Source organism: Scyliorhinus torazame, chromosome 9, assembly GCF_047496885.1.
Source record: "Scyliorhinus torazame isolate Kashiwa2021f chromosome 9, sScyTor2.1, whole genome shotgun sequence".
In the NCBI taxonomy this organism is placed as follows: Eukaryota; Metazoa; Chordata; class Chondrichthyes; order Carcharhiniformes; family Scyliorhinidae; genus Scyliorhinus; species Scyliorhinus torazame.
This window is the reverse complement of record NC_092715.1, coordinates 15,837,735-15,862,901: the sequence shown is the minus strand read 5'-3', so window position 1 is coordinate 15,862,901 and position 25,167 is coordinate 15,837,735. Positions and strand designations below refer to the sequence as shown.

The 25,167-nt window shown below is 51.7% G+C and overlaps 1 protein-coding gene across 2 annotated transcripts in view; it reads right to left on the bottom strand.

The window, feature by feature from the left end:
• LOC140429071 (rapamycin-insensitive companion of mTOR-like) overlaps positions 1-25,167 on the bottom strand; it is a 321,889-nt gene that overhangs the window by 12,595 nt on the left and 284,127 nt on the right. For both annotated transcript variants that reach the window (XM_072515622.1, XM_072515623.1), the window contains one exon: positions 8,240-8,464. In XM_072515622.1, the coding sequence (XP_072371723.1) occupies positions 8,240-8,464 (225 nt within the window). The remainder of the gene's footprint in view (positions 1-8,239; positions 8,465-25,167) is intronic.

Genomic DNA, 25,167 nt, shown 5'->3' with positions numbered 1-25,167 from the left:
GGAATGGAGGCTGCAAAGAGATGCAGACAGGTTAAAAAGCGGGCAACAAGATGGCAGATGCAGTATACCGTGACAAAGTGAGATTTATATATTCTTATTCATTTATGGGATGTGGACATTGCTGGTTAGGTCAGCATTTATTGCCCATTCCTGGTTGCCCTTCAGAAGGTGGTGGTGAGCTGCCTTTTTGAACAGCTGCAGTCCACGAGGTGTAGGTACACCCACAGTGCTGTTAGTGAGGGAGTTCCAGGATGTTGCCCCAGCGACAGTGAAGGAACAGCGATATATTTCCAAGTCAGGGTGGTGAGTGACTTGGAGGGGAATCTCCAGGTGGTGGGGTTCCCAGGTATCTGCTGCTCTTGTCCTTCGAGATGGTGGCTGTGGGTTTGGAAGGTGCTGCCTAAGGAACCTTGGTGAGTTACTGCCGTGCATCTTGTAGATGGTATACATGGTTTCCACTGTTTGTCGGTGGTGGAGGGATTAAAGGTTTGGAAAGTGTTGCAATCAAGCAGGCTGCTTTGTCCTGGTGTCAAACCTCTAGAGTGTTGTTGGAGCTGCACTCATCCAGGCAAATGGAGAGTATTCCATCACCCTCCTGACTTGTGCCTTGTAGATGGTGGACAGGCTTTGAGGGGTCAGGGGGAGTCCAAAGATGTGCAGGTTAGGTGGATTGGCCATGATAAATTGCCCTTAGTGTCTAAAATTGCCCTTAGTGCTGGGTGGGGCTACTGGGTTATGGGGATAGGTGGAGGTGTGGGCTTGGATAGGGTGCTCTTTCCAAGAGCCGGTGCAGACTCGATGGGTCAAATGGCCTCCTTCTACACTGTAAATTCTATGATTCTATGACGGGATTAATTGTTCGCCATAGGATTCCTATCCTTTGACCTTCTCTGGTAACCACAGTATTTACATGACTAGCCCAGTTCAGTTTCTGATCAATGGTAACTCCCAGGATGTTGAATGATGGTAATACCATTGAATGTTTTGGGGCAATGGTTAGATCTTCTTGTTGGTGATGGTCATTGCCTAGCACTTGTGTGGCATGAATGTTACTTTCCACTTATCACCCTAACCCTGCATGTTGCCCAGGTCTTACTGCATTTGGACTGCTTCATTATCTGAGGAGTCGTAAATGGTACTGAACATTGTGCAGTCATCAGCGAACATCCCCACTTCTGACCTTATGATGGATGGGAAGTCATTGATGAGGTAGCTGAATATAGTTGGACTAGGACACTATCCTGAGGAACTCCTGCAGTGATCATCCTGGAGCGGAGATGATTGACCTTCAAACACCACAGTTATCTTCCTTTGTGCCAGGTATGCGTCTGTGAGCAGGTTATTGCTGAGGAAGTTGCTGAGTAAGTGCTGCTTGATAGCACTGCTGATGACTCCTTCCATCACTTTGTTGATGGAGAGTAGACTGATAGGTAAGTAATTGGCCAGGTTGGATTTGCCCTGTTTCTTGAGTACGTGTTTTTGTAGCGGTTGAATATGAGAGAGTGGTTTGCTAGACCATTTCAGAGGGAACTTAAAAGTCAACCACATGGCTGTGGGTCTGAAGTCACATGTAGGTCACACCAGGTAAGGACGGCAGGTTACCTTCTGAAAAGGATATTGGTGAACCAGATGGGGTTTTATGACAATCAACAATGGTTTCATGGTTATCGTGAGACTTTTCATTTTGGATATTTTATGGAGTTTAAATTCCACTACCTGCCGTGGTGGGAATTGAACCCGGGTCATTACCCTGGGTCGCTGTATTACTAGTCCAGTGACAATACCACTACGCCACCGCCTCCCCATTTTGCTCACAAGAATAGGAAAGTAGAATATTTCTTCAGCTGTGAAACTTGTAAATGTTGGCATTCAAGAGACTCAGCGTCTGACCTCAATACAGCCATGATTCAAACATGGACAAAAAAGAGCTGAACACTGGAGATGAGGTGAGAGTGACTGTCTTCAATATCATGGCTGCATTTGACGGACAGTGTATCATGGAACCCGAGCAAAGCTGGAGTCAATGAGATTCAGGGGGAAATGTCTCCGCTGGCTTGAGTCATACCCGGCAGAAAGGAAGATGGTTGTGGTTGTTGGAGGTCAATCATCTCAGCTCCAGGATATCGCTGCAGGAGCTGCTCAGGGCAGAGTCCGAGGTCCAATCATCTTCAATTGCTTCATCACTGACCTTCCCTGCATCAGGTCAACAATGGGGATATTCACTGGTAATTGAGCAATGTTCATGAACTCTCAGATAATGTAGTCCTTATCCAAATGCAGCAAGACCTGGACAATAAATATCCAGGCTTCAGCTGACAAGTAGCAAGTAACATTCGCACCACACAGGTGGCGGGCAATGACCATGCCCAGCTGAAAGGATCTTACCATCATCCCATGGCATTACCCTTGCTGAATCTCCTATCAACATATTGGGGGTTACCACTGACCAGAAACAGCCACATAAATACTGTAGCTAAAAAAGCATGTCAGGAGGCTCAGAGTCGTGTGGTGAGTAACTCACTGCCTGACTCTCCAAGCCTGTCCACCATCTGCAAGGCACAAGTCAAGAATGTGATAGAATACTCTCCACTTACCTGGACGAGTGCAGCTCAAACAGCACTCAAGAAGCTTGACACAATCTAGGGTATCTGATCCACAAACTTTCACTCTCTACTGTGGTAAATGTAAAACATCATCATACTTTACATTCTTTGCAGTATTGTTATTAAAACCTGGGTTATGATGCTTACAGACAATATGACTGCTAGAGCTGTGATTAAAGTGTCGTAAAAGTGAGGTAATCATTGATTTGTAGGTGAAGTGTTCTGCAAATAGATCTTGAGAACCATGTACTTGTTTACAGACAGCTTGCTAATGAGTATTGTTTAGGTTTGTAGGACCCCTCGGGTGTAGATAATTTATGAGAGGTATTGTGTTTGGTCCTGGCTAAACAATTGAAGGGACATCTTGCAAGAGACAAAAGAATGCCTCATGCTTTTGAGTACAGATGACATAGTTAATGGAAGGAACCAGTTCTGTCTGAAAAGTCAGTTGGTCCTAGACCTCTCATCTTAACAAAGGTGTTGGTCCTGAATGTTCTCTCCAAAGATTCTGCACAGGTAAAAGCAAGTAGAAACCTGGTTGTTAACTTTATTCACGAGTGGTATTGAAATATATTGGTTGGTTTAATTGGAATATAGTGGCAGGTTGAGGAAGTTAAGGGTTTCTTATTTTCTTAAGAACCGCTGTAACTGATAACTGTAAAGCTATTTCTTTGTTGCTAATGTGGTTAATTCTGTGTTTAAATTAAAGTTTGTTTTAACATAAAAGGGACAATGTTATCACTCCTGTGATGCAATAACATTTCCCCACAGTTTTACAAACTGCAAATAGTTGGGTTCTTATCCAGGATCCTAACACTACCACCAGTGCACAGTGGCAGCCATGTACACCATCTCCAAAATGCAGCAACTCACAAAAGCATTTCAGACAGCAGTACCAACGTGCCGCCCTTATCAAACACTTCCATTTCAGCTTGGTTTTTATTAAGTTGATGATAAAGTTAATTCTGCTCACAAAAATCTGAAACAAAAACATATCTCTTCCAGGAATGCCGATTTGAGTCAGATATTGTGCCAGCTCCATCAAACAACTCTAGGAAATATTTCGAATCAGAGATGCGTCAGAAAAGTTCTTGGTCAAGTATCTGATCTGATGGCGGCACCTGGAGCAATTGAGGTGTGGTGACAGTATACAGACTGCCAGAGGAAGGGATGAAAGCGGGTGGTGAGGACAGTATACAGACTGCCAGAGGAAGGGACGAAAGCGGGTGGTGAGGACAGTATACAGACTGCCAGAGGAAGGGATGAAAGCGGGTGGTGCTGACAGTATACAGACAGCCAGAGGAGGGGACGAAAGCGGGTGGTGCTGACAGTATACAGACTGCCAGAGGAGGGGACGAAAGCGGGTGGTGAGGACAGTATACAGACTGCCAGAGGGACGAAAGCGGGTGGTGCTGACAGTATACAGACTGCCAGAGGAAGGGACGAAAGCAGGTGGTGAGGACAGTATACAGACTGCCAGAGTAAGGGACGAAAGCGGGTGGTGCTGACAGTATACAGACTGCCAGAGGAAGGGACGAAAGCGGGTGGTGCTGACAGTATACAGACTGCCAGAGGAAGGGACGAAAGCGGGTGGTGAGGACAGTATACAGACTGCCAGAGGAAGGGACGAAAGCGGGTGGTGAGGACAGTATACAGACTGCCAGAGGAAGGGACGAAAGTGGGTGGTTCGTTCAGTGTACAGACTGCCAGAGGAAGGGACGAAAGCGGGTGGTGAGGACAGTATACAGACTGCCAGAGGAAGGGATGAAAGCGGGTGGTGCTGACAGTATACAGACAGCCAGAGGAGGGGACGAAAGCGGGTGGTGCTGACAGTATACAGACTGCCAGAGGAGGGGACGAAAGCGGGTGGTGAGGACAGTATACAGACTGCCAGAGGGACGAAAGCGGGTGGTGCTGACAGTATACAGACTGCCAGAGGAAGGGACGAAAGCAGGTGGTGAGGACAGTATACAGACTGCCAGAGTAAGGGACGAAAGCGGGTGGTGCTGACAGTATACAGACTGCCAGAGGAAGGGACGAAAGCGGGTGGTGCTGACAGTATACAGACTGCCAGAGGAAGGGACGAAAGCGGGTGGTGAGGACAGTATACAGACTGCCAGAGGAAGGGACGAAAGCGGGTGGTGAGGACAGTATACAGACTGCCAGAGGAAGGGACGAAAGTGGGTGGTTCGTTCAGTGTACAGACTGCCAGAGGAAGGGACGAAAGCGGGTGGTGCTGACAGTATACAGAATGCCAGAGGAAGGGACAAAAGAGGGTGGTTCGTTCAGCATACAGACTGCCAGAGGAAGGGACGAAAGCGGGTGGTGAGGACAGTATACAGACTGCCAGAGGAAGGGACGAAAGCGGGTGGTGCTGACAGTATACAGACTGCCAGAGGAGGGGACGAAAGCGGGTGGTGAGGACAATATACAGACTGCCAGAGGAAGGGGCGAAAGCAGGTGGTGAGGACAGTATACAGACTGCCAGAGGAAGGGACGAAAGCGGGTGGTGCTGACAGTATACAGACTGCCAGAGGAGGGGACGAAAGCGGGTGGTGAGGACAATATACAGACTGCCAGAGGAGGGGACGAAAGCAGGTGGTGAGGACAGTATACAGACTGCCAGAGGAAGGGACGAAAGCGGGTGGTTCGTTCAGCATACAGACTGCCAGAGGAAGGGACGAAAGCGGGTGGTGAGGACAATATACAGACTGCCAGAGGAGGGGACGAAAGCAGGTGGTGAGGACAGTATACAGACTGCCAGAGGAAGGGACGAAAGCGGGTGGTTCGTTCAGCATACAGACTGCCAGAGGAAGGGACGAAAGCGGGTGGTGAGGACAGTATACAGACTGCCAGAGGAGGGGACGAAAGCGGGTGGTGAGGACAATATACAGACTGCCAGAGGAAGGGGCGAAAGCGGGTGGTGAGGACAGTATACAGAATGCCAGAGGAAGGGACGAAAGCGGGTGGTGCTGACAGTATACAGACTACCAGAGGAAGGGACGAAAGCGGGTGGTGCTGACAGTATACAGACTACCAGAGGAAGGGACGAAAGCGGGTGGTGAGGACAGTATACAGACTACCAGAGGAAGGGACGAAAGCGGGTGGTGAGGACAGTATACAGACTGCCAGAGGAAGGGACGAAAGCGGGTGGTGTTGACAGTATACAGATGTGAGGTTACCCATTTTGGTAGGAATAACAGCAAAAGGGATTATTTAAATGATAAAATATTAAAACATGCTGCTGTGCAGAGAGACCTGGGTGTGCTAGTGCATGAGTCGCAAAAAGTTGGTTTACAGGTGCAACAGGTGATTAAGAAGGCAAATGGAATTTTGTCCTTCATTGCTAGTGGGATGGAGTTTACGACTAGGAAGGTTATGCTGCAATTGTATAAGGTGTTAGTGAGGCCACACCTGGAGTTTGTGTTCAGTTTTGGTCTCCTTACTTGAGAAAGGACGTACTGGCACTGGAGGGTGTGCAGAGGAGATTCACTAGGTTAATCCCAGCGCTGAAGGGGTTGGATTACGAGGAGAGGTTGAGTAGACTGGGACTGTACTCGTTGGAATTTAGAAGGGTGAGGGGGGATCTTATAGAAACATACAAGATTATGAAGGGAATAGATAGGATAGATGTGGGCAGGTTGTTTCCACTGGCGGATGAAAGCAGAACTAGGGGGCATAGCCTCAAAATAAGGGGAAGTAGATTTAGGACTGAGCTTAGGAGGAACTTCTTCACCCAAAGGGTTGTGAATCTATGGAATTCCTTGCCCAGTGAAGCAGTAGAGGCTCCTTCATTAAATGTTTTTAAGATAAAGATAGATAGTTTTTTGAAGAATAAAGGGATTGAGGGTTATGGTGTTCGGGCCGGAAAGTGGAGCTGAGTCCACAAAAGATCAGCCATGATCTCATTGAATGGTGGCGCAGGCTCGAGGGGCCAGATGGCCTACTCCTGCTCCTAGTTCTTATGTTCTTATACAGACTGCCAGAGGAAGGGACGAAAGCGGGTGGTTCGTTCAGTATACAGACTGCCAGAGGAAGGGACGAAAGCGGGTGGTGAGAACAGTATATAGACTGCCAGAGGAAGGGACGAAAGCGGGTGGTTCGTTCAGTATACAGACTGCCAGAGGAAGGGACGAAAGCGGGTGGTGAGGACAGTATATAGACTGCCAGAGGAAGGGACGAAAGCGGGTGGTGCTGACAGTATACAGGCTGCCAGAGGAAGGGACGAAAGCGGGTGTGCTGACAGTATACAGACTGCCAGAGGAAGGGCCGAAAGCGGGTGGTGAGGACAGTATACAGACTGCCAGAGGAAGGGACGAAAGCGGGTGGTGCTGACAGTATACAGACTGCCAGAGGAAGGGACGAAAGCGGGTGGTGCTGACAGTATACAGACTGCCAGAGGAAGGGCCGAAAGCGGGTGGTGCTGACAGTATACAAACTGCCAGAGGAAGGGACGAAAGTGGGTGGTGCTGACAGTATACAGGCTGCCAGAGGAAGGGACGAAAACGGGTGGTGCTGACAGTATACAGATTGCCAGAGGAAGGGACGAAAGCGGTGTTGCTGACAATATACAGACTGCCAGAGGAAGGGACGAAAGCGGGTGGTGCTGACAGTATACAGACTGCCAGAGGAAGGGCCGAAAGCGGGTGGTTCGTTCAGTATACAGACTGCCAGAGGAAGGGACGAAAGCGGGTGGTGAGGACAGTATACAGATTGCCAGAGGAAGGGACAAAGGCGGGTGGTGAGGAGTCACAGTTTTCAGGTCCTGGGAATTGTGAGAGATGAGTAGAAGGCACAGTAGCACAGTGGTTAGCACGTTCTCCCTGTGTCTGCGTGGGTTACCTCTGGGTGCTCCGGTTTCCTCCCATACGTCCCGAAGGACGTGCTGTTAGATGAATTGGACATTCGGAATTCTTCCTGTGTGTACCCGAACAGGCGCCGGTATGTGGCGACTAGGGGATTTTCACAGTAACTTTATTCAGTGTTAATGTAAGCCGACTTGTGACAATAAAGATTATTATTATTAAAAGGTATAACGAGTCTGGATTTCAACAAGCAAGGAGGCAGGGAAGGTAGCCTGGGGTCATTTGCAGAAAATGCAAGACAAGACGGGCAGCAGATAAATAAGTCAAGTAAGGTTATAATGGAAAGGGAAACTGAAAGTTGAAAGGGTGGAATAGGACTTGTCGTATTGGGTGTTCTAATGCATAAACGATCCAACACGGTTGTAGATGGTACACCTCTGTTTTATTGTCTAAACAACGGTTACAACTAACTGCTGGCTTGGGTACATGCTGCACCAGCTAACCTGTGGACCCAGCCCTAGCACTATCTTAGTGAGGCACTCAGCACATGGTGTATGTCTGAGTGGCACGCTGTGAGCTCTGTGCCCTGAGCTATCTCCTGGTAGAATGAGCGGGAACTGTGGTGTTCCCTGTTTTATAGTGCGTGTGCTCTCACTGGTGATTGGCTGCGATGTTATGTGTGTGTTGGTTGGTCCAACTACCTGTCCATCAGTGTGTGTGTGATTGCACCATGATATGCTGATGTGGATATCATGACAGGACTTAGGAGCAGTACTAGGCTATTTGGCCATCGAATCACAAAGACAGGGTGCAGGCCAGCTCTTAACTCACCTGCACGGTTTAAAGTGGAAGCACAATGACTGTAGGGCAGGCAGCCAACAATCTGCAAGCACACGCAGTATAGGCAGTTCTCATCTGTGTGCTCCTGTAAACCTGTCCCTTCTGTAGCATCAACGGAAGGAGCATTTTCTGATGCTTTCAGCATGGCCTCTGTGAAACTGATCTGGGGCCGTAGTTCCTGGTAGGGGCTCCGAGAACCAGGAGACATTGCTGAATCTGAAGGAAAAAAACAGATCATAATTAGTCATTGCCTGGTCAATTATCTCTGTGATGGAGGGTCATTGGCTTGAAGAGTCAGATCAATTTCTGTCAACAGAAGCTTCTATTCCAAGGAGTTTTTTTATTATGCCAGGACAAAATCTTGCTTCATCTTCCACAGGGTGCGGAGGTCACTCTCTAATCCTGCCTGGAGCACACAGAGTGAGGAGGTCACTCTCTAACCCTGCCCACAGGGTAGAGGGTCACGCTCTCTAACCCTGCCCACAGGGTAGAGGGTCACACTCTCTAACCCTGCCCACAGGGTAGGGGGTCACACTCTCTAACCCTGCCCACAGGGTAGGGGGTCACACTCTCTAACCCTGCCCACAGGGTAGGGGGTCACACTCTCTAACCCTGCCCACAGGGTAGGGGGTCACACTCTCTAACCCTGCCCACAGGGTAGAGGGTCACGCTCTCTAACCCTGCCCACAGGGTAGGGGGTCACACTCTCTAACCCTACCCACAGGGTAGAGGGTCACGCTCTCTAGCCCTGCCCACAGGGTAGGGGGTCACGCTTTGTAACCCTGCCCACAGGGTAGAGGGTCACACTCTCTACCCCTGCCCACAGGGTAGGGGGTCACGCTTTCTAACCCTGCCCACAGGGTAGAGGGTCACACTCTCTAACCCTGCCCACAGGGTAGAGGGTCACTCTCTCTAACCCTGCCCACAGGATAGGGGGTCACACTCTCAAACCCTGCCCACAGGATGTGGTCACGCTCTCTAACCCTGCCCGCAGGGTAGGGGGTCACGCTCTCTAACCCTGCCACAGGGGAGAGGGTCACGCTCTCTAACCCTGCCCACAGGGTAGGGGGTCACGCTTTCTAACCCTGCCCAAAGGGGAGAGGGTCACGCTCTCTAACCCTGCCCACAGAGTAGGGGGTCACGCCCACTAACGCTGCCCACAGGGTAGGGGGTCACGTTCTCTAACCCTGCCCACAGGGTAGGGGATAACTCTCTCTAACCCTGCCCACAGGGTAGTGGGTCACTTTCTCTAACCCTGCCCACAGGGGAGAGGGTCACGCTCTCTAACCCTGCCCACAGGGTCAGGTGTCACTCTCTCAAACCCTGCCCACAGGATGGGGTCTCGCTCTCTAACCCTGCCCACAGAGTAGGGGGTCACGCCCACTAACGCTGCCCACAGGGTAGGGGGTCATGCTCTCTAACCATGCTCACAGGGTAGGGGGTCACGCTCTCTAACCCTTCCCACAGGGTAGGGGCTCACTCTCTCTAGCACTGCCAACAGGGTAGAAGGTAACTCTCTGTAACCCTGCCCACAAGGCCGACAGTCACGCTCTCTGACGCTGCCCACATGGTAGGGGGTCATGCCCACTAACGCTGCCTACAGGTTAGGGGGGTCAAGCTCTCTATCCGTGCCCACAGGGTAGGGGGTCACATGGTACATTACAGCGCAGTACAGGCCCGTTGGCCCTCGATGTTGCGCCGACCTGTGAAACCAATCTAAAGCCCATCTACACTATTCCCTTATCATCCATATGTTTATCCAATGACCATTTAAATGCCCTTAATGTTGGCAAGTCCACTACTGTTACAGGCAGGGCATTCCACGCCCTTATTACTCTCGGAGTAAAGAACCTACCTCTTACATCTGTCCTATATCTATCTCTGCTCAATTTAAAGCTATGTCCCCTTGTGCTAGCCATCACCATCCGAGGAAAAAGGCTCTCTGTCCACCCTATCCAATCCTCTGGTCACTCTCCCTAAACCTGCCCACAGGATAGGGGGTCACTCTCTGTAACCCTGCCCGCAGGGTAGGGGGTCACACTCTCTAACCCTGCCCACAGGGTAGGGGGTCACACTCTAACGCTGCCCACAGGGTCGGGGGTCACGCCCACTAACGCTGCCCACAGGGTAGGGGGTCACTTTCTCTAACCCTGCCCACTGGGTCGGGGGTCACTCTCTCTAACGTTGCCCACAGGGTACGGGGTCACTTTCTCTAACCCTGCCCACAGGGTCGGGGGTCACTCTCTAACACTGCCCACAGGGACGAGGGTCGCTCTCTCTAACATAGCCCACAGGGTAGGGGGTCACACTCTAACCCTGCCCACAGGGACGAGGGTCGCTCTCTCTAACCCTGCCCACAGGGTAGGGGGTCACGCTCTCTAACCCTGCCCACAGGGGAGAGGGTCACGCTCTCTAACCCTGCCCACAGGGTAGGGGGTCACGCTTTCTAACCCTGCCCACAGGGGAGAGGGTCACGCTCTCTAACCCTGCCCACAGAGTAGGGGGTCATGCCCACTAACGCTGCCCACAGGGTAGGGGGTCACATTCTCTAACCCTGCCCACAGGGTAGGGGATAACTCTCTCTAACCCTGCCCACAGGGTAGGGGGTCACGTTCTCTAACCCTGCCCACAGGGGAGAGGGTCACGCTCTCTAACCCTGCCCACAGGGTCAGGTGTCACTCTCTCAAACCCTGCCCACAGGATGGGGTCTCGCTCTCTAACCCTGCCCACAGAGTAGGGGGGTCATGCCCACTAACGCTGCCCACAGGGTAGGGGGTCAAGCTCTCTAACCATGCTCGCAGGGTAGGGGGTCACGCTCTCTAACCCTGCCCACAGGGTAGAGGGTCTCGCTCTCTAACCCTGCCCACAGGGTAGAGGGTCTCGCTCTCTAACCCTGCCCACAGGGTAGGGGGTCACGTTCTCTAATCCTGCCCACAGAGTAGGGGGTCACGCCCACTAACGCTGCCCACAGGGTAGGGGGTCAAGCTCTCTAACCATACTCACAGGGTAGGGGGTCACTCTCTGTAACCCTGCCCACAGGGTAGAGGGTCTCGCTCTCTAACCATGCTCACAGGGTGGGGTCACTCTCTCTAACCCTGCCCACAGGGTAGGTGGTCACGTTCTCTAACCCTGCCCACAGAGTAGGGGGTCACGCCCACTAACGCTGCCCACAGGGTAGGGGGTCAAGCTCTCTAACCATGCTCACAGGGTTGGGGGTCACGCTCTCTAACCCTGCCCACAGGGTAGAGGGTCTCGCTCTCTAACCCTGCCCACAGGGTAGAGGGTCACACTCTCTAACCCTGCCCACAGGGTAGGGGATAACTCTCTGTAACCCTGCCCACAGGGTGGGGTCACTCTCTCTAACCCTGCCCACAGGGTAGAGGGTCACGCTCTCTAACCCTGCTCACAGGGTTGGGGGTCACGCTCTCTAACCCTGCCCACAGGGTAGAGGGTCTCGCTCTCTAACCCTGCCCACAGGGTAGAGGGTCACACTCTCTAACCCTGCCCACAGGGTAGGGGATAACTCTCTGTAACCCTGCCCACAGGGTGGGGTCACTCTCTCTAACCCTGCCCACAGGGTAGAGGGTCACGCTCTCTAACCCTGCCCACAGGGTAGGGGGTCACACTCTCTAACCCTGCCCACAGGGTAGAGGGTCTCGCTCTCTAACCCTGCCCACAGGGTAGGGGATAACTCTCTGTAACCCTGCCCACAGGGTGGGGTCACTCTCTCTAACCCTGCCCACAGGGTAGAGGGTCACGCTCTCTAACCCTGCCCACAGGGTAGGGGGTCACGCCCACTAACGCTGCCCACAGGATAGAGGGTCACGCTCTCTAACCCTGCCCACAGGGTCAGGTGTCACTCTCTCAAACCCTGCCCACAGGATGGGGTCACGCTCTCTCACCCTGCCCGCAGGGTAGGGGGTCACACTCTCAAACCCTGCCCACAGGATGGGGTCACGCTCTCTAACCCTGCCCGCAGGGTAGGGGGTCACGCTCTCTAACCCTGCCCACAGGGTAGGGGGTCACTCTCTCTAGCACTGCCCACAGGGTAGGGGGTAACTCTCTGTAACCCTGCCCACAAGGCCGACAGTCACGCTCTCTGACGCTGCCCACATGGTAGGGGGTCATGCCCACTAACGCTGCCTACAGGTTAGGGGGGTCAAGCTCTCTATCCGTGCCCACAGGGTAGGGGGTCACATGGTACATTACAGCGCAGTACAGGCCCGTTGGCCCTCGATGTTGCGCCGACCTGTGAAACCAATCTAAAGCCCATCTACACTATTCCCTTATCATCCATATGTTTATCCAATGACCATTTAAATGCCCTTAATGTTGGCAAGTCCACTACTGTTACAGGCAGGGCATTCCACGCCCTTATTACTCTCGGAGTAAAGAACCTACCTCTTACATCTGTCCTATATCTATCTCTGCTCAATTTAAAGCTATGTCCCCTTGTGCTAGCCATCACCATCCGAGGAAAAAGGCTCTCTGTCCACCCTATCCAATCCTCTGGTCACTCTCCCTAAACCTGCCCACAGGATAGGGGGTCACTCTCTGTAACCCTGCCCGCAGGGTAGGGGGTCACACTCTCTAACCCTGCCCACAGGGTAGGGGGTCACACTCTAACGCTGCCCACAGGGTCGGGGGTCACGCCCACTAACGCTGCCCACAGGGTAGGGGGTCACTTTCTCTAACCCTGCCCACTGGGTCGGGGGTCACTCTCTCTAACGTTGCCCACAGGGTACGGGGTCACTTTCTCTAACCCTGCCCACAGGGTCGGGGGTCACTCTCTAACACTGCCCACAGGGACGAGGGTCGCTCTCTCTAACATAGCCCACAGGGTAGGGGGTCACACTCTAACCCTGCCCACAGGGACGAGGGTCGCTCTCTCTAACCCTGCCCACAGGGTAGGGGGTCACGCTCTCTAACCCTGCCCACAGGGGAGAGGGTCACGCTCTCTAACCCTGCCCACAGGGTAGGGGGTCACGCTTTCTAACCCTGCCCACAGGGGAGAGGGTCACGCTCTCTAACCCTGCCCACAGAGTAGGGGGTCATGCCCACTAACGCTGCCCACAGGGTAGGGGGTCACATTCTCTAACCCTGCCCACAGGGTAGGGGATAACTCTCTCTAACCCTGCCCACAGGGTAGGGGGTCACGTTCTCTAACCCTGCCCACAGGGGAGAGGGTCACGCTCTCTAACCCTGCCCACAGGGTCAGGTGTCACTCTCTCAAACCCTGCCCACAGGATGGGGTCTCGCTCTCTAACCCTGCCCACAGAGTAGGGGGGTCATGCCCACTAACGCTGCCCACAGGGTAGGGGGTCAAGCTCTCTAACCATGCTCGCAGGGTAGGGGGTCACGCTCTCTAACCCTGCCCACAGGGTAGAGGGTCTCGCTCTCTAACCCTGCCCACAGGGTAGAGGGTCTCGCTCTCTAACCCTGCCCACAGGGTAGGGGGTCACGTTCTCTAATCCTGCCCACAGAGTAGGGGGTCACGCCCACTAACGCTGCCCACAGGGTAGGGGGTCAAGCTCTCTAACCATACTCACAGGGTAGGGGGTCACTCTCTGTAACCCTGCCCACAGGGTAGAGGGTCTCGCTCTCTAACCATGCTCACAGGGTGGGGTCACTCTCTCTAACCCTGCCCACAGGGTAGGTGGTCACGTTCTCTAACCCTGCCCACAGAGTAGGGGGTCACGCCCACTAACGCTGCCCACAAGGTAGGGGGTCAAGCTCTCTAACCATGCTCACAGGGTTGGGGGTCACGCTCTCTAACCCTGCCCACAGGGTAGAGGGTCTCGCTCTCTAACCCTGCCCACAGGGTAGAGGGTCACACTCTCTAACCCTGCCCACAGGGTAGGGGATAACTCTCTGTAACCCTGCCCACAGGGTGGGGTCACTCTCTCTAACCCTGCCCACAGGGTAGAGGGTCACGCTCTCTAACCCTGCCCACAGGGTAGGGGGTCACACTCTCTAACCCTGCCCACAGGGTAGAGGGTCTCGCTCTCTAACCCTGCCCACAGGGTAGGGGATAACTCTCTGTAACCCTGCCCACAGGGTGGGGTCACTCTCTCTAACCCTGCCCACAGGGTAGAGGGTCACGCTCTCTAACCCTGCCCACAGGGTAGGGGGTCACGCCCACTAACGTTGCCCACAGGATAGAGGGTCACGCTCTCTAACCCTGCCCACAGGGTCAGGTGTCACTCTCTCAAACCCTGCCCACAGGATGGGGTCACGCTCTCTCACCCTGCCCGCAGGGTAGGGGGTCACACTCTCAAACCCTGCCCACAGGATGGGGTCACGCTCTCTAACCCTGCCCGCAGGGTAGGGGGTCACGCTCTCTAACCCTGCCCACAGGGGAGAGGGTCACGCTCTCTAACCCTGCCCACAGGGTAGGGGGTCACGCTTTCTAACCCTGCCCACAGGGGAGAGGGTCACGCTCTCTAACCCTGCCCACAGAGTAGGGGGTCACGCCCACTAACGCTGCCCACAGGGTAGGGGGTCACGTTCTCTAACCCTGCCCACAGGGTAGGGGATAACTCTCTCTAACCCTGCCCACAGGGTAGGGGGTCACTTTTTCTAACCCTGCCCACAGGGGAGAGGGTCACGCTCTCTAACCCTGCCCACAGGGTCAGGTGTCACTCTCTCAAACCCTGCCCACAGGATGGGGTCTCGCTCTCTAACCCTGCCCACAGAGTAGGGGGTCACGCCCACTAACGCTGCCCACAGGGTAGGGGGTCAAGCTCTCTAACCATGCTCACAGGGTAGGGGGTCACGCTCTCTAACCCTGCCCACAGGGTAGGGGGTCACTCTCTCTAGCACTGCCCACAGGGTAGGGGGTAACTCTCTGTAACCCTGCCCACAAGGCCGACAGTCACGCTCTCTGACGCTGCCCACATGGTAGGGGGTCATGCCCACTAACGCTGCCTACAGGTTAGGGGGGTCAAGCTCTCTATCCGTGCCCACAGGGTAGGGGGTCACATGGTACATTACAGCGCAGTACAGGCCCGTTGGCCCTCGATGTTGCGCCGACCTGTGAAACCAATCTAAAGCCCATCTACACTATTCCCTTATCATCCATATGTTTATCCAATGACCATTTAAATGCCCTTAATGTTGGCGAGTCCACTACTGTTACAGGCAGGGCATTCCACGCCCTTACTACTCTCGGAGTAAAGAACCTACCTCTTACATCTGTCCTATATCTATCTCTGCTCAATTTAAAGCTATGTCCCCTTGTGCTAGCCATCACCATCCGAGGAAAAAGGCTCTCTGTCCACCCTATCCAATCCTCTGGTCACTCTCCCTAAACCTGCCCACAGGATAGGGGGTCACTCTCTCTAATCTGACCTCCAGGATTTTTATGCATTCATTGTTGGGCTGTGTGTTGATGTCAAGGCCAGTATTTATTACTCATTCCTAATACCCGTGAGATGGTGGTGAGTAGACTTCCTGAATCATTGCAGTCCATGTGGTGCTGGTTCATTAATAGTTTTGCAGGGCCAGGAGTTCCAGGATTGACTCAACGACAGTGAAGAAATGACAATATAGTTCCAAGTTGATTATCATGTTTCATGGTATCGTAAAAACCCATCTGATTCATTAATTCGTAGAATTGTATTCAACCACAATCTGCAACCCCATGGCCCGGCATATACCCCACTCTATCATTACCACCAAGCCATGGCGATCAAACCTGGTTCAATGAAGAGTGCAGGAGAGCATGCGAGGAGCAACAGCAGGCATACTGAAAAATCTGGTGTTGACCTGGTGAAGCTACAACACAGGACTACTTGTGTGCAGAACAGCATTAGCAGCAAGTAATAGACAGCTAAGCAATTCCACAACCAATGCATCAGGTCTAATTTCTGTAGTCCTGCCATATCCAGCCGTGAATGGTGGTGACAATTAACAACTCACTGGAGGAGGAGACTCCACAAATATCCCCGTCCTCAATGATGGAGGAGCCCAGCACATCTGTGCAAACAACAAGGCCAAGGCATTTGCAACAATCTTCTGCCAGAAGCGCCGAGTGGGTGATCCTTCTCGCTCTCCTCCGGAGGTCCCCAGCATCACAGACATCAGTCTTCAGCCAGTATGATTCACTCCACGTGATATCAAGAAACAGCTGAAGGCACTGGATACTGCAAAAGCTATGGGCCCTGACAATATCCCAGCAATTTACTGAAGGCTTGTGCTCCAGAACTTGCCGCATCCCTAGCCAAGCTGCTCCAGTGTAGCTACAACACTGGCATCTACCCGGCAATGTGGAAAATTGCCCAGGTGTGTCCTGTACACTAGAAACAGGACAAATCCAAACCAGCCAATTACTGCCCTATCAGTCTAGTATCCATCATCAGCAAAGTGATGGAAGGAGTCATCAACAGTGCTATCAATATTCACAATATATATCAATGATTTGGATGAGGGGACAAAATGTAACATCTCAAAGTTTGCAGGTGATACCAAGTTAGGTGGGAGGGTGAATTGTGACGAGGATGCAGGGGTCCTACAGCAAGATCTGGACAGGTTGGGCGAGTGGGCAAATCAATGGCAGATGCAGTATAATTTGGTTAAGTGTGAGGTCATTCACTTTGCAAGCAAAAACAGGATGGCAGATTACTACCTGAATGATTGTAAATTGGGAGAGGGGAGTGTGCAGTGGGATCTGGGTATTGCTGAAGGTAAGCATGCAGGTGCAGCAGGCGGTAAAGAAGGCTAATGTTATGTTGGCCTTCATTGCAAGAGGTTTCGAGTATAGAAGCAGGGATGTGATGCTGCAATTGTACAGGGCCTTGATGAGGCCACACTTGGAGTATTGTGTGCAGTTTTGGTCTCCTTCTCTGAGGAAGAATGTTCTTGTTCTCGAGGGAGTGCAGCGAAGGTTTACCAGACTGATTCCAGGGATGGCGGGACTGTCATATGAGGAGAGATTGACTAGGTTGGGATTGTTCTCGCTGGAGTTCAGAAGAATGAGGGGGGATCTCATAGAGACTTATAACTTTTTAACAGGACTAGACAAGGTAGGTGCAGGGAAGATGTTACCAATGATGGCTGTGTCCAGAACCAGGGGTCACAGTCCAAGGATTCAGGGTAAACCATTTCAGACAGAGAGAAGGAGATATTTCTTCACCCAGAGTGGTGAGCCTGTGGAATTCATTACCACAGGAAGCAGTTGATGCTAAAACATTGAATATATTCAAGAGCACTTGGGGAGAATGGAATGAAAGGCTATGGGGAGAAAGCAGGATTAGGCTATTGAGTTGGATGATCAGCCATGATCGTGATAAATGGCGGAACAGGCTCTAAGGGCAAAAGGCCCCCTCCTGCTCCTATCTTCTATGTATCTATGTATGTATCAAGCGGCACTTACTCCGCAATAGCCTGCTCACGGATGCTCAGTTTGGGTTCCGCCAGGGTGACTCACCTCCTGACCTCATTACAGCCTTGGTTCAAACATGGACAAAACAGCTTAATGCCAGAGGTGAGGTGAGAGTAACTGCCCTTGACATCAAGGCAGCATTTGACAGAGTATGGCATCAAGGAGCCCTAGCTAAACTGGAGTTAATGGGAATCAGAGGGAAAACTCTCCGCTGGTTGGAGTCATACCCGGCACAAAGGAAGATGGTTATGGTGGTTGGAGGTCAATCATCTCAACTCCAGGACATCGCTGCAGGAGTTCCTCAGGGTAGTGTCCTCGGCCCAACCATCTTCAGCTGTTTCATCAATGACCTCCCTTCCATCAAAGTCAGTAGTGGGATGTTTGCGGATGACTGCACAAGGTTCAGCACCATTCAAGACTCCTCAGATAATTAAGCAGGCCGTATCCAAATGCAGCAAGACCTGGACAATATGCAGGCTTGGGCTGACAAGTGGCAAGTTGCATTCGCGCCATGGCTAGGAATTCCACGGCGAGTAACTCACCTCCTGACCCTCCCAAAGCCTGTCCAGCATCTACAAGGCACAAGTCAAGAGTGAAATGGAATAGTTTTCACTTGCCTGGATGAGTGCACACTCAAGAAGCTCAACACCATCCAGGACAAAGCAGCTCGCTTGATTGTTCCCCCTTCCACAAACATTCAAACCCTCCACCACTGACGAACAATGGCAGCCGTGTGTACCATCTACAAGATGCTCTGTAGAAACTCACAAGGGTTCCCGAGACAACACCTTCCAACCCACAACCATCTAGAAGGACAAGAGCAGCAGATACATAGGAACCCCACCACCTGGAGGTTGCCCTCCAAGTCACTCACTACCCTGACTTGGAAATATATCGCCGTTCCTTCACTGTTGCTGGGGCAACATCCTGGAATTCCTTCCCTAACAGCACAGTGTACCTACACCTCAAGGACTGCAGCGGTTCAAGAAGACAACTCAGCACCACCATCTGCCTTTGACAAGGTGCCTCAAGGCAGACTGGTACAAAAGGTGAAGTCACACGGGATCAGAGGTGAGGTGGCAAGATGGGTACAGAACAGGCTCGGTCACAGAAGGCAGAGAGTAGCAGTAGAAGGGTGTTTTTCTGATTGGAGGGCTGTGACCAGTGGTGTTCCACAGGGATCTGTGCTTGGGCCTCTGTTCTTTGTAGTATACATAAACGATTTGGAGGAAAATGCAGCTGGTCTGATTAGTAAGTTTGCAGACGACACAAAGGTTGGTGGAATTGCAGATAGCGATGAGGACTGTCAGAAGATACAGCGGGATTTAGATTGTTTGGAGGCTTGGGCGGAGAGATGGCAGATGGAGTTTAATCCGGACAAATGTGAGGTAATGCATTTTGGAAGGTCTAATGCAGGTAGGGAATATACAGTGAATGGTAGAACCCTCAAGAGTATTGAAAGTCAGAGACATCTAGGTGTACAGGTCCACAGGTCACTGAAAGGGGCAACACAGGTGGAGAAGGTAGTCAAGAAGGCATACGGCATGCTTGCCTTCATTGGCCTGGGCATTGAGTATAAGAATGGGCAAGTCATGTTGCAGCTGTATAGAACCTTAGTTAGGCCACACTTGGGGTATAGTGTTCAATTCTGGTCGCCACACTACCAGAAGGATGTGGAGGCTTTAGAGGGGGTGCAGAAGAGATTTACCAGAATGTTGCCTAGTATGGAGGGCATTAGCTATGAGGAGCGGTTGAATAATAAACTCGGTTTGTTCTCACTGGAATAACGGAGGTTGAGGGGCGACCTGATAGAGGTCTACAAAATTATGAGGGGCATAGACAGAGTGGATAGTCAGAGGCTTTTCCCAAGGGTAGAGGGGTCAATTACTAGGGGGCATAGGTTTAAGGTGAGAGGGGCAAGGTTTAGAGTAGATGTACGAGGCAAGTTTTTTACATAGAGGGTAGTGGGTGCCTGGAACTCGCTACCGGAGGAGGTGGTGGAAGCAGGGACGATAGTGACATTTAAGGGGCATCTTGCCAAATACATGAATAGGATGGGAATAGAGGGATATGGACCCAGGAAGTGTAGAAGATTGTAGTTTAGTCGGGCAGCATGGCCGGCACGGGCTTGGAGGGCCGAAGGGCCTGTTCCTGTGCTGTACATTTCTTTGTTCTTTGTGGTACGAGAGGAAAAAAAGAAGCAGGTAGAGGCATTGCAGAGGCAGTGTAGTGACCTGAAGGCAGCGTTAAGAGCACTCCATACTACCACCACGGAGCAAAGACAAAGCTCATTAGACCACGCAAAGTGCCGGAAGCAGATTGCAGAACTGCAATCTCTGCTTTCAGTTCAAAAAGGATTCCAGGAAACCTTTGGATCACAGTTAGATGAGGAAGACGGCCCTGATTGGGAAGAATTGAGTGAGGCGGCGCAGAGATATGTTCAGGGAACATGTGTGCAAGGAAAGCCCCAGAAGAGAAAAGCGCCCCAACCCCCACAGAGCAGATAGTTCAGGCTCAAATGAACAGTCACCACCCACCGCACAGCCACATCGGACGACACAGAATTTCTGTACACCAACCCCTTAACAGTGACCCAATTACGGGACGTGTGCGATAAAATCAAACCATTCTTCCCCATCTCAGACCCCCACCACTTCTTTACCAGAGTAAAACAGCAGGCTACCATGTACGGCCTGGATGAGCGAGAGCAAGTAAAGCTCACAGTTTTGAGTTTAGACCCTTCGGTCGTAGCAGCCCTTCCCGACCCACAGAATGTAGGAGGAGGCACCCTTGCAGAAATGCATACCGCGATCGGGTACAACAGGGGTGACCCCGTAGAAGGCCTCAATAACTGCAAGCAAAAGAAAACCGAGCACCCCACAGCGTTTGTTGGACGCTTGTGGATCCATTTCGCAGCAGTTTTCGGAGACTTAGACCGCGCCCATTTGTCCCCAGACAACATGGCCAGATGGACCCGCACCCTTATCTCCCATGCCACAGAAACAGGACAAAAAGCTTGTGCCAATTATGATCCCTCAGAGGAGGCTCATAATGAGAAATGGGTTGTAAAAAGATTGTCCCGTGCCTGGGAACAATCTGTTCAAAACAAACCCACAAATAAAAATCCTGAAGAACAGCAGACAGAAGCAGACATACACGCAGTTAAGGCACACCAGAACCCCGCATGGGTAAATGAAGGCAGGAACAGCCTCCCACAAAAGCCACAGGAGTGTTACAACTGTGGACAGTTAGGAAACTTTGCAAGAGAATACATTGCCCCACGAAAGCTACAGAGAGCCCAGCAGGCACTCTGAATAAGAATAGGACAGAGCCCATACATAGTGTAGGCACTCGTTCAGACCAACCGGAGCTGAACGGAATGGACTGACGGTGTTCGGGCTCCCCCAGTTGGCCCCTTTGGGATAGGTCCAGCCGACCAGTAGTTGCAGCAAAGATACGGGGACAGCCCATCGAGTTTCTCTGGGAAACAGGAGGGTCCCCCACCACAATCAATTCCTCCACCATGTTTCAAAAGGACACGTGGCCCACTATAGCCACTATCACCCTCAGCGGCTTTACAGACCACTCACAGCAGGGACACATCACAGCCCCTGTACCCATTCAAATCGGCAACATCACCACCAAGCACCTCCATAGTTTTAGTCGATCGACCCCACACAGCAGAACACATTTTAGGCATAGATTTTATGAATTCCCACAACCTGTCCTTTGATCCAGTCAACCAATGTGTCTGGAGAATGGCAAAATCCGCAAGAGCCCCCGCAACGCTCACCATAGGAGAATATGCAAACAAGATTAGCGCAGTCGGCGAATTTTGGTTTGACCCGATCACGATTAGCACAGACAAGCAGGTTAGGGCAGTTCTGCAGAAGCACAGGACAGCATTCGCGACCCACAAACACGACTGTGGCCGGATGACTGGTTCCGTTCAAATCATAGGACCTGACCCTAGACCCCAAAAGCAATACGGATTTCCCCAAGAGGCAGAGGGAGAAATCGCAAAAGTTATCGACAGCTTATCAGAGCAGGGTGTACTCAGATCAGTAGCCTCTACTAATAATGCCCTGATTTGGCCAGAGAGAAAGTCCGATGGATCATGGCGACTGATCATCGATTACTGGGAACTCAACAAAGTCACCCCCGCAGCAGCCCCCACGGTAGCCACAAGTCCCGGGACCATGCTCAAACAGGGACTCAACTCACGATATTTTACGGTTTTGGACGTCAGTAATGGATTCTGGTCCATTCCATTGGCAAAAGCATGCCAATACAAATTTGCCTTCACGTTTAAAAATCAGTAGTACACGTGGACATGCCTTCCACAAGGATTCCACAACTCCCCCTCCATTTTCCACCGACAGCTGGCAAATGGTTTGTCAAAATATTCTCGCCCTGAATGTTTGGTCCAGTATGAGGACGACCTATTGCTGCAGACTGACACCAAGGCAGAGCACATCGAGCTTCTGGCCGAACTCCTGGAACTCCTACAGAAAATTGGTTGCAAAGTAAACCCCAAAAAGGCCCAGATTGTACCCATATATTTGGGTACAATTATCACGCACGGTAAACGCGAGATCGAGCACAAAAGGATTGACTCGATTGCCAAATTGCCCCTTCCCCAGAATGTTTCAGCCCTCTGGTCGTTGTTAGGACCGGTTGGCTACTACCGAAACCACATTGACGGCTTCGCCAGCAAGGCAGCACCCCTCTCAGACCTCCTAAAGAAAGGAGCCCCCTGGGAATGGCTTCCGCAGCATACGGATGCTGTGGACTCTTTGAAAAGAGCACTCATAGCAGCCCCCGCACTACAAGTTCCAGACATGCTTTCCCCCTATGCGATAGAGGTAGCAAGCACAGACCGCACCCTTTCGGCCATGCTCCTCCAGGAACGGCACGAACAGTTAAGACCCATGGCTTACGCCTCCAGATTCCCAGATGCTGTGGAGCAGGGATTTTCAGCCTGTGAAAGGCACCTGCTCGCAGTTTTTTGGGCAGTACAATATTTTTCATACATAACCGGACTGAACCCCATCACAATCCTGACGGAACACCCCCCCACCCAACTTTTACTGGACGGACGACTTAAGGACGGTACAGTCAGTCAAATAAGAGCAGCCAGATGGACCCTTCTTTTGCAGGGACGGGACATCACTGTTAAAAGGACCAAGACCCACACTTTCTTAGCAGATAACCTACAGTACCCAGGCACCCCCCATGAATGTGAAATCATCTCCCCACACCACAACACAGGCCCCTTTATTGCAAAAACACCCCAGAAAGATAGATAGTCCAACCCAGAGCTCCAAGCACACAGACACTTGCGAACCCATAAGAATATAAGTGGATGCACCTTCCACAATATTAGAAGGAAAGCGCATAACAGGATGCGGTATTTATGTCGAAGACGCGCAGGGACGCGCCCTAGAAGAAATATCACTAAAACTACCAGGACACTTAGGTGCACAGGCGGCAGAACTAGCAGCCGTGGCGTATATTGTGGATCATCCAGAATCCTTCCCCAGCCCAGCAGACATATATTCGGACAGCCTCAATGTCTGCAACAGCCTTACAGAATTCCTACCCCTGTGGAAAGCAAGAGGATGTTTCCGCAGACGGAAAACCCCTCCCCTCAGCCCCATCACATTTTAGAAAAAGCACAGGGCAGGACTTTTGGAATAGTTAAAGTTCGTAGTCACCATCGTTCCTCCTACCCTGGAAATGTAAAAGCCGACGCACTGGCAAAAGCAGGTTCCAGGCACAGATACTTTTGGACACCCCCCGAGAGCGCACCAGTGAATGCAGTTCAGGTCTCGCAGACTAATATCGAGGATTTAGTACAGGCCCAGAAGCAAGACAGCAATCTCAGGGAGATTTTAAAGGGAAGATTCCCAGCACCCTCCTACCCTGGAAATGTAAAAGCCGACGCACTGGCAAAAGCAGGTTCCAGGCACAGATACTTTTGGACACCCCCAGAGAGCGCACCAGTGAATGCAGTTCAGGTCTCGCAGACTAATATCGAGGATTTAGTACAGGCCCAGAAGCAAGACAGCAATCTCAGGGAGATTTTAAAGGGAAGATTCCCAGCACCCTATGATAGATTTAAAAATGCTCTGACCACACATGACGGTGTGGTGCTAAAAGACACCCTTTATGTGGTTCCTGAATAGGACAGGAATCAGCTCATTTGTTTGTTCCATGACGGTCATGGACATCAGGGAATTGATCCCACTACAGCCCACCTCAGGCAGCTCTGTTGGTGGCCAAGTTTAAAAGAAGACGTAACGCACTACGTTGAGAATTGCCTTATCTGTGCCCAGAACAATCCGGACAGATATGCCAAGAAAGCTCAACTTAGTCACACCCGCCCCGTTAATGGCCCCTGGACTAACCTCCAGATTGATTTTATAGGACCATTGCCCTCTTGCAGGAATGGTTATAAGTATGTACCCGCTGTGATCGACACGTTTACAAAATGGGTAGAGGCATTCCTATCCAGAACGAACACGGCAAAGACCACAGCCAAGATCTTAACCCACCACATCTTTACGAGATGGGGACTTCCCCGCAGTATTGAATCCGACCAAGGTTCCCATTTTACGGGACGTGTCATGAAGAACGTTCTCACGATATTTGGCATTACCCAAAAATTCCACATCGCATACCACCCCCAGTCAAGTGGTATCGTGGAGCGCATGAATCGGACCCAAAAAGCTACCCTCCGAAAAGTGGTCCAGCAAAACAACACCACTTGGGATTCAGTCCTCCCTTTTGCGCTGATGTTTTTGCGAAATACGGTTTCACCATCTACAGGTTACACCCCACACATCCTCATGACCGGACACCCCATGAAAGGCACAGAATTTTTATTGGGATTAGATTTGACCAGCCCCGAAGTGACGGCCCTCACACACGAGAAAGCAGTAGAGCAACTGGTAGAGAATGTTAAAACGGCTCAGCTAGCAGCCGCGGTACGATTAGGCACACAAAAGAAACAGAGCAAGGCTGTTTCGATAAGACAGTACATGCGACTGAATTCAATGTAGGACAGCAAGTCATGCTCTCCATATACAACCCCAGCACATTCCTGTCACCTAAATATTCGGGTCCGTACTCCATTGCGGATGAAGTAAGCCCCTCTGTGTATAAAATTAAGTACCCCAACGGAAAGACTGCGTGGTTCATATTAACCAGCTTAAGGCATATGGCCCACAGTCCAACCACGCACATCACGTCATGCTCGACGCAGACCACACCCCGCCCACAGCCAACGTAACCCTACCCTCCCCCAACACGTCCAGCCCAGCCACGGACTCAACCTCGACGCCACCCCCGAACTCTAGATTCCGCCCCGGTATGCCCACAGACTGCAGCAGTAGCGACAGTGACAATAGCCACAGCACGCCTCCCTACTATCCCCAGGCAACAGGACCCATCGCAGTGAATCTGACCTCGATTCGAATGATCCCTTCCTCATCACATTCCTCAATAAGCACCACCAAAGACCATTGCCCTACAA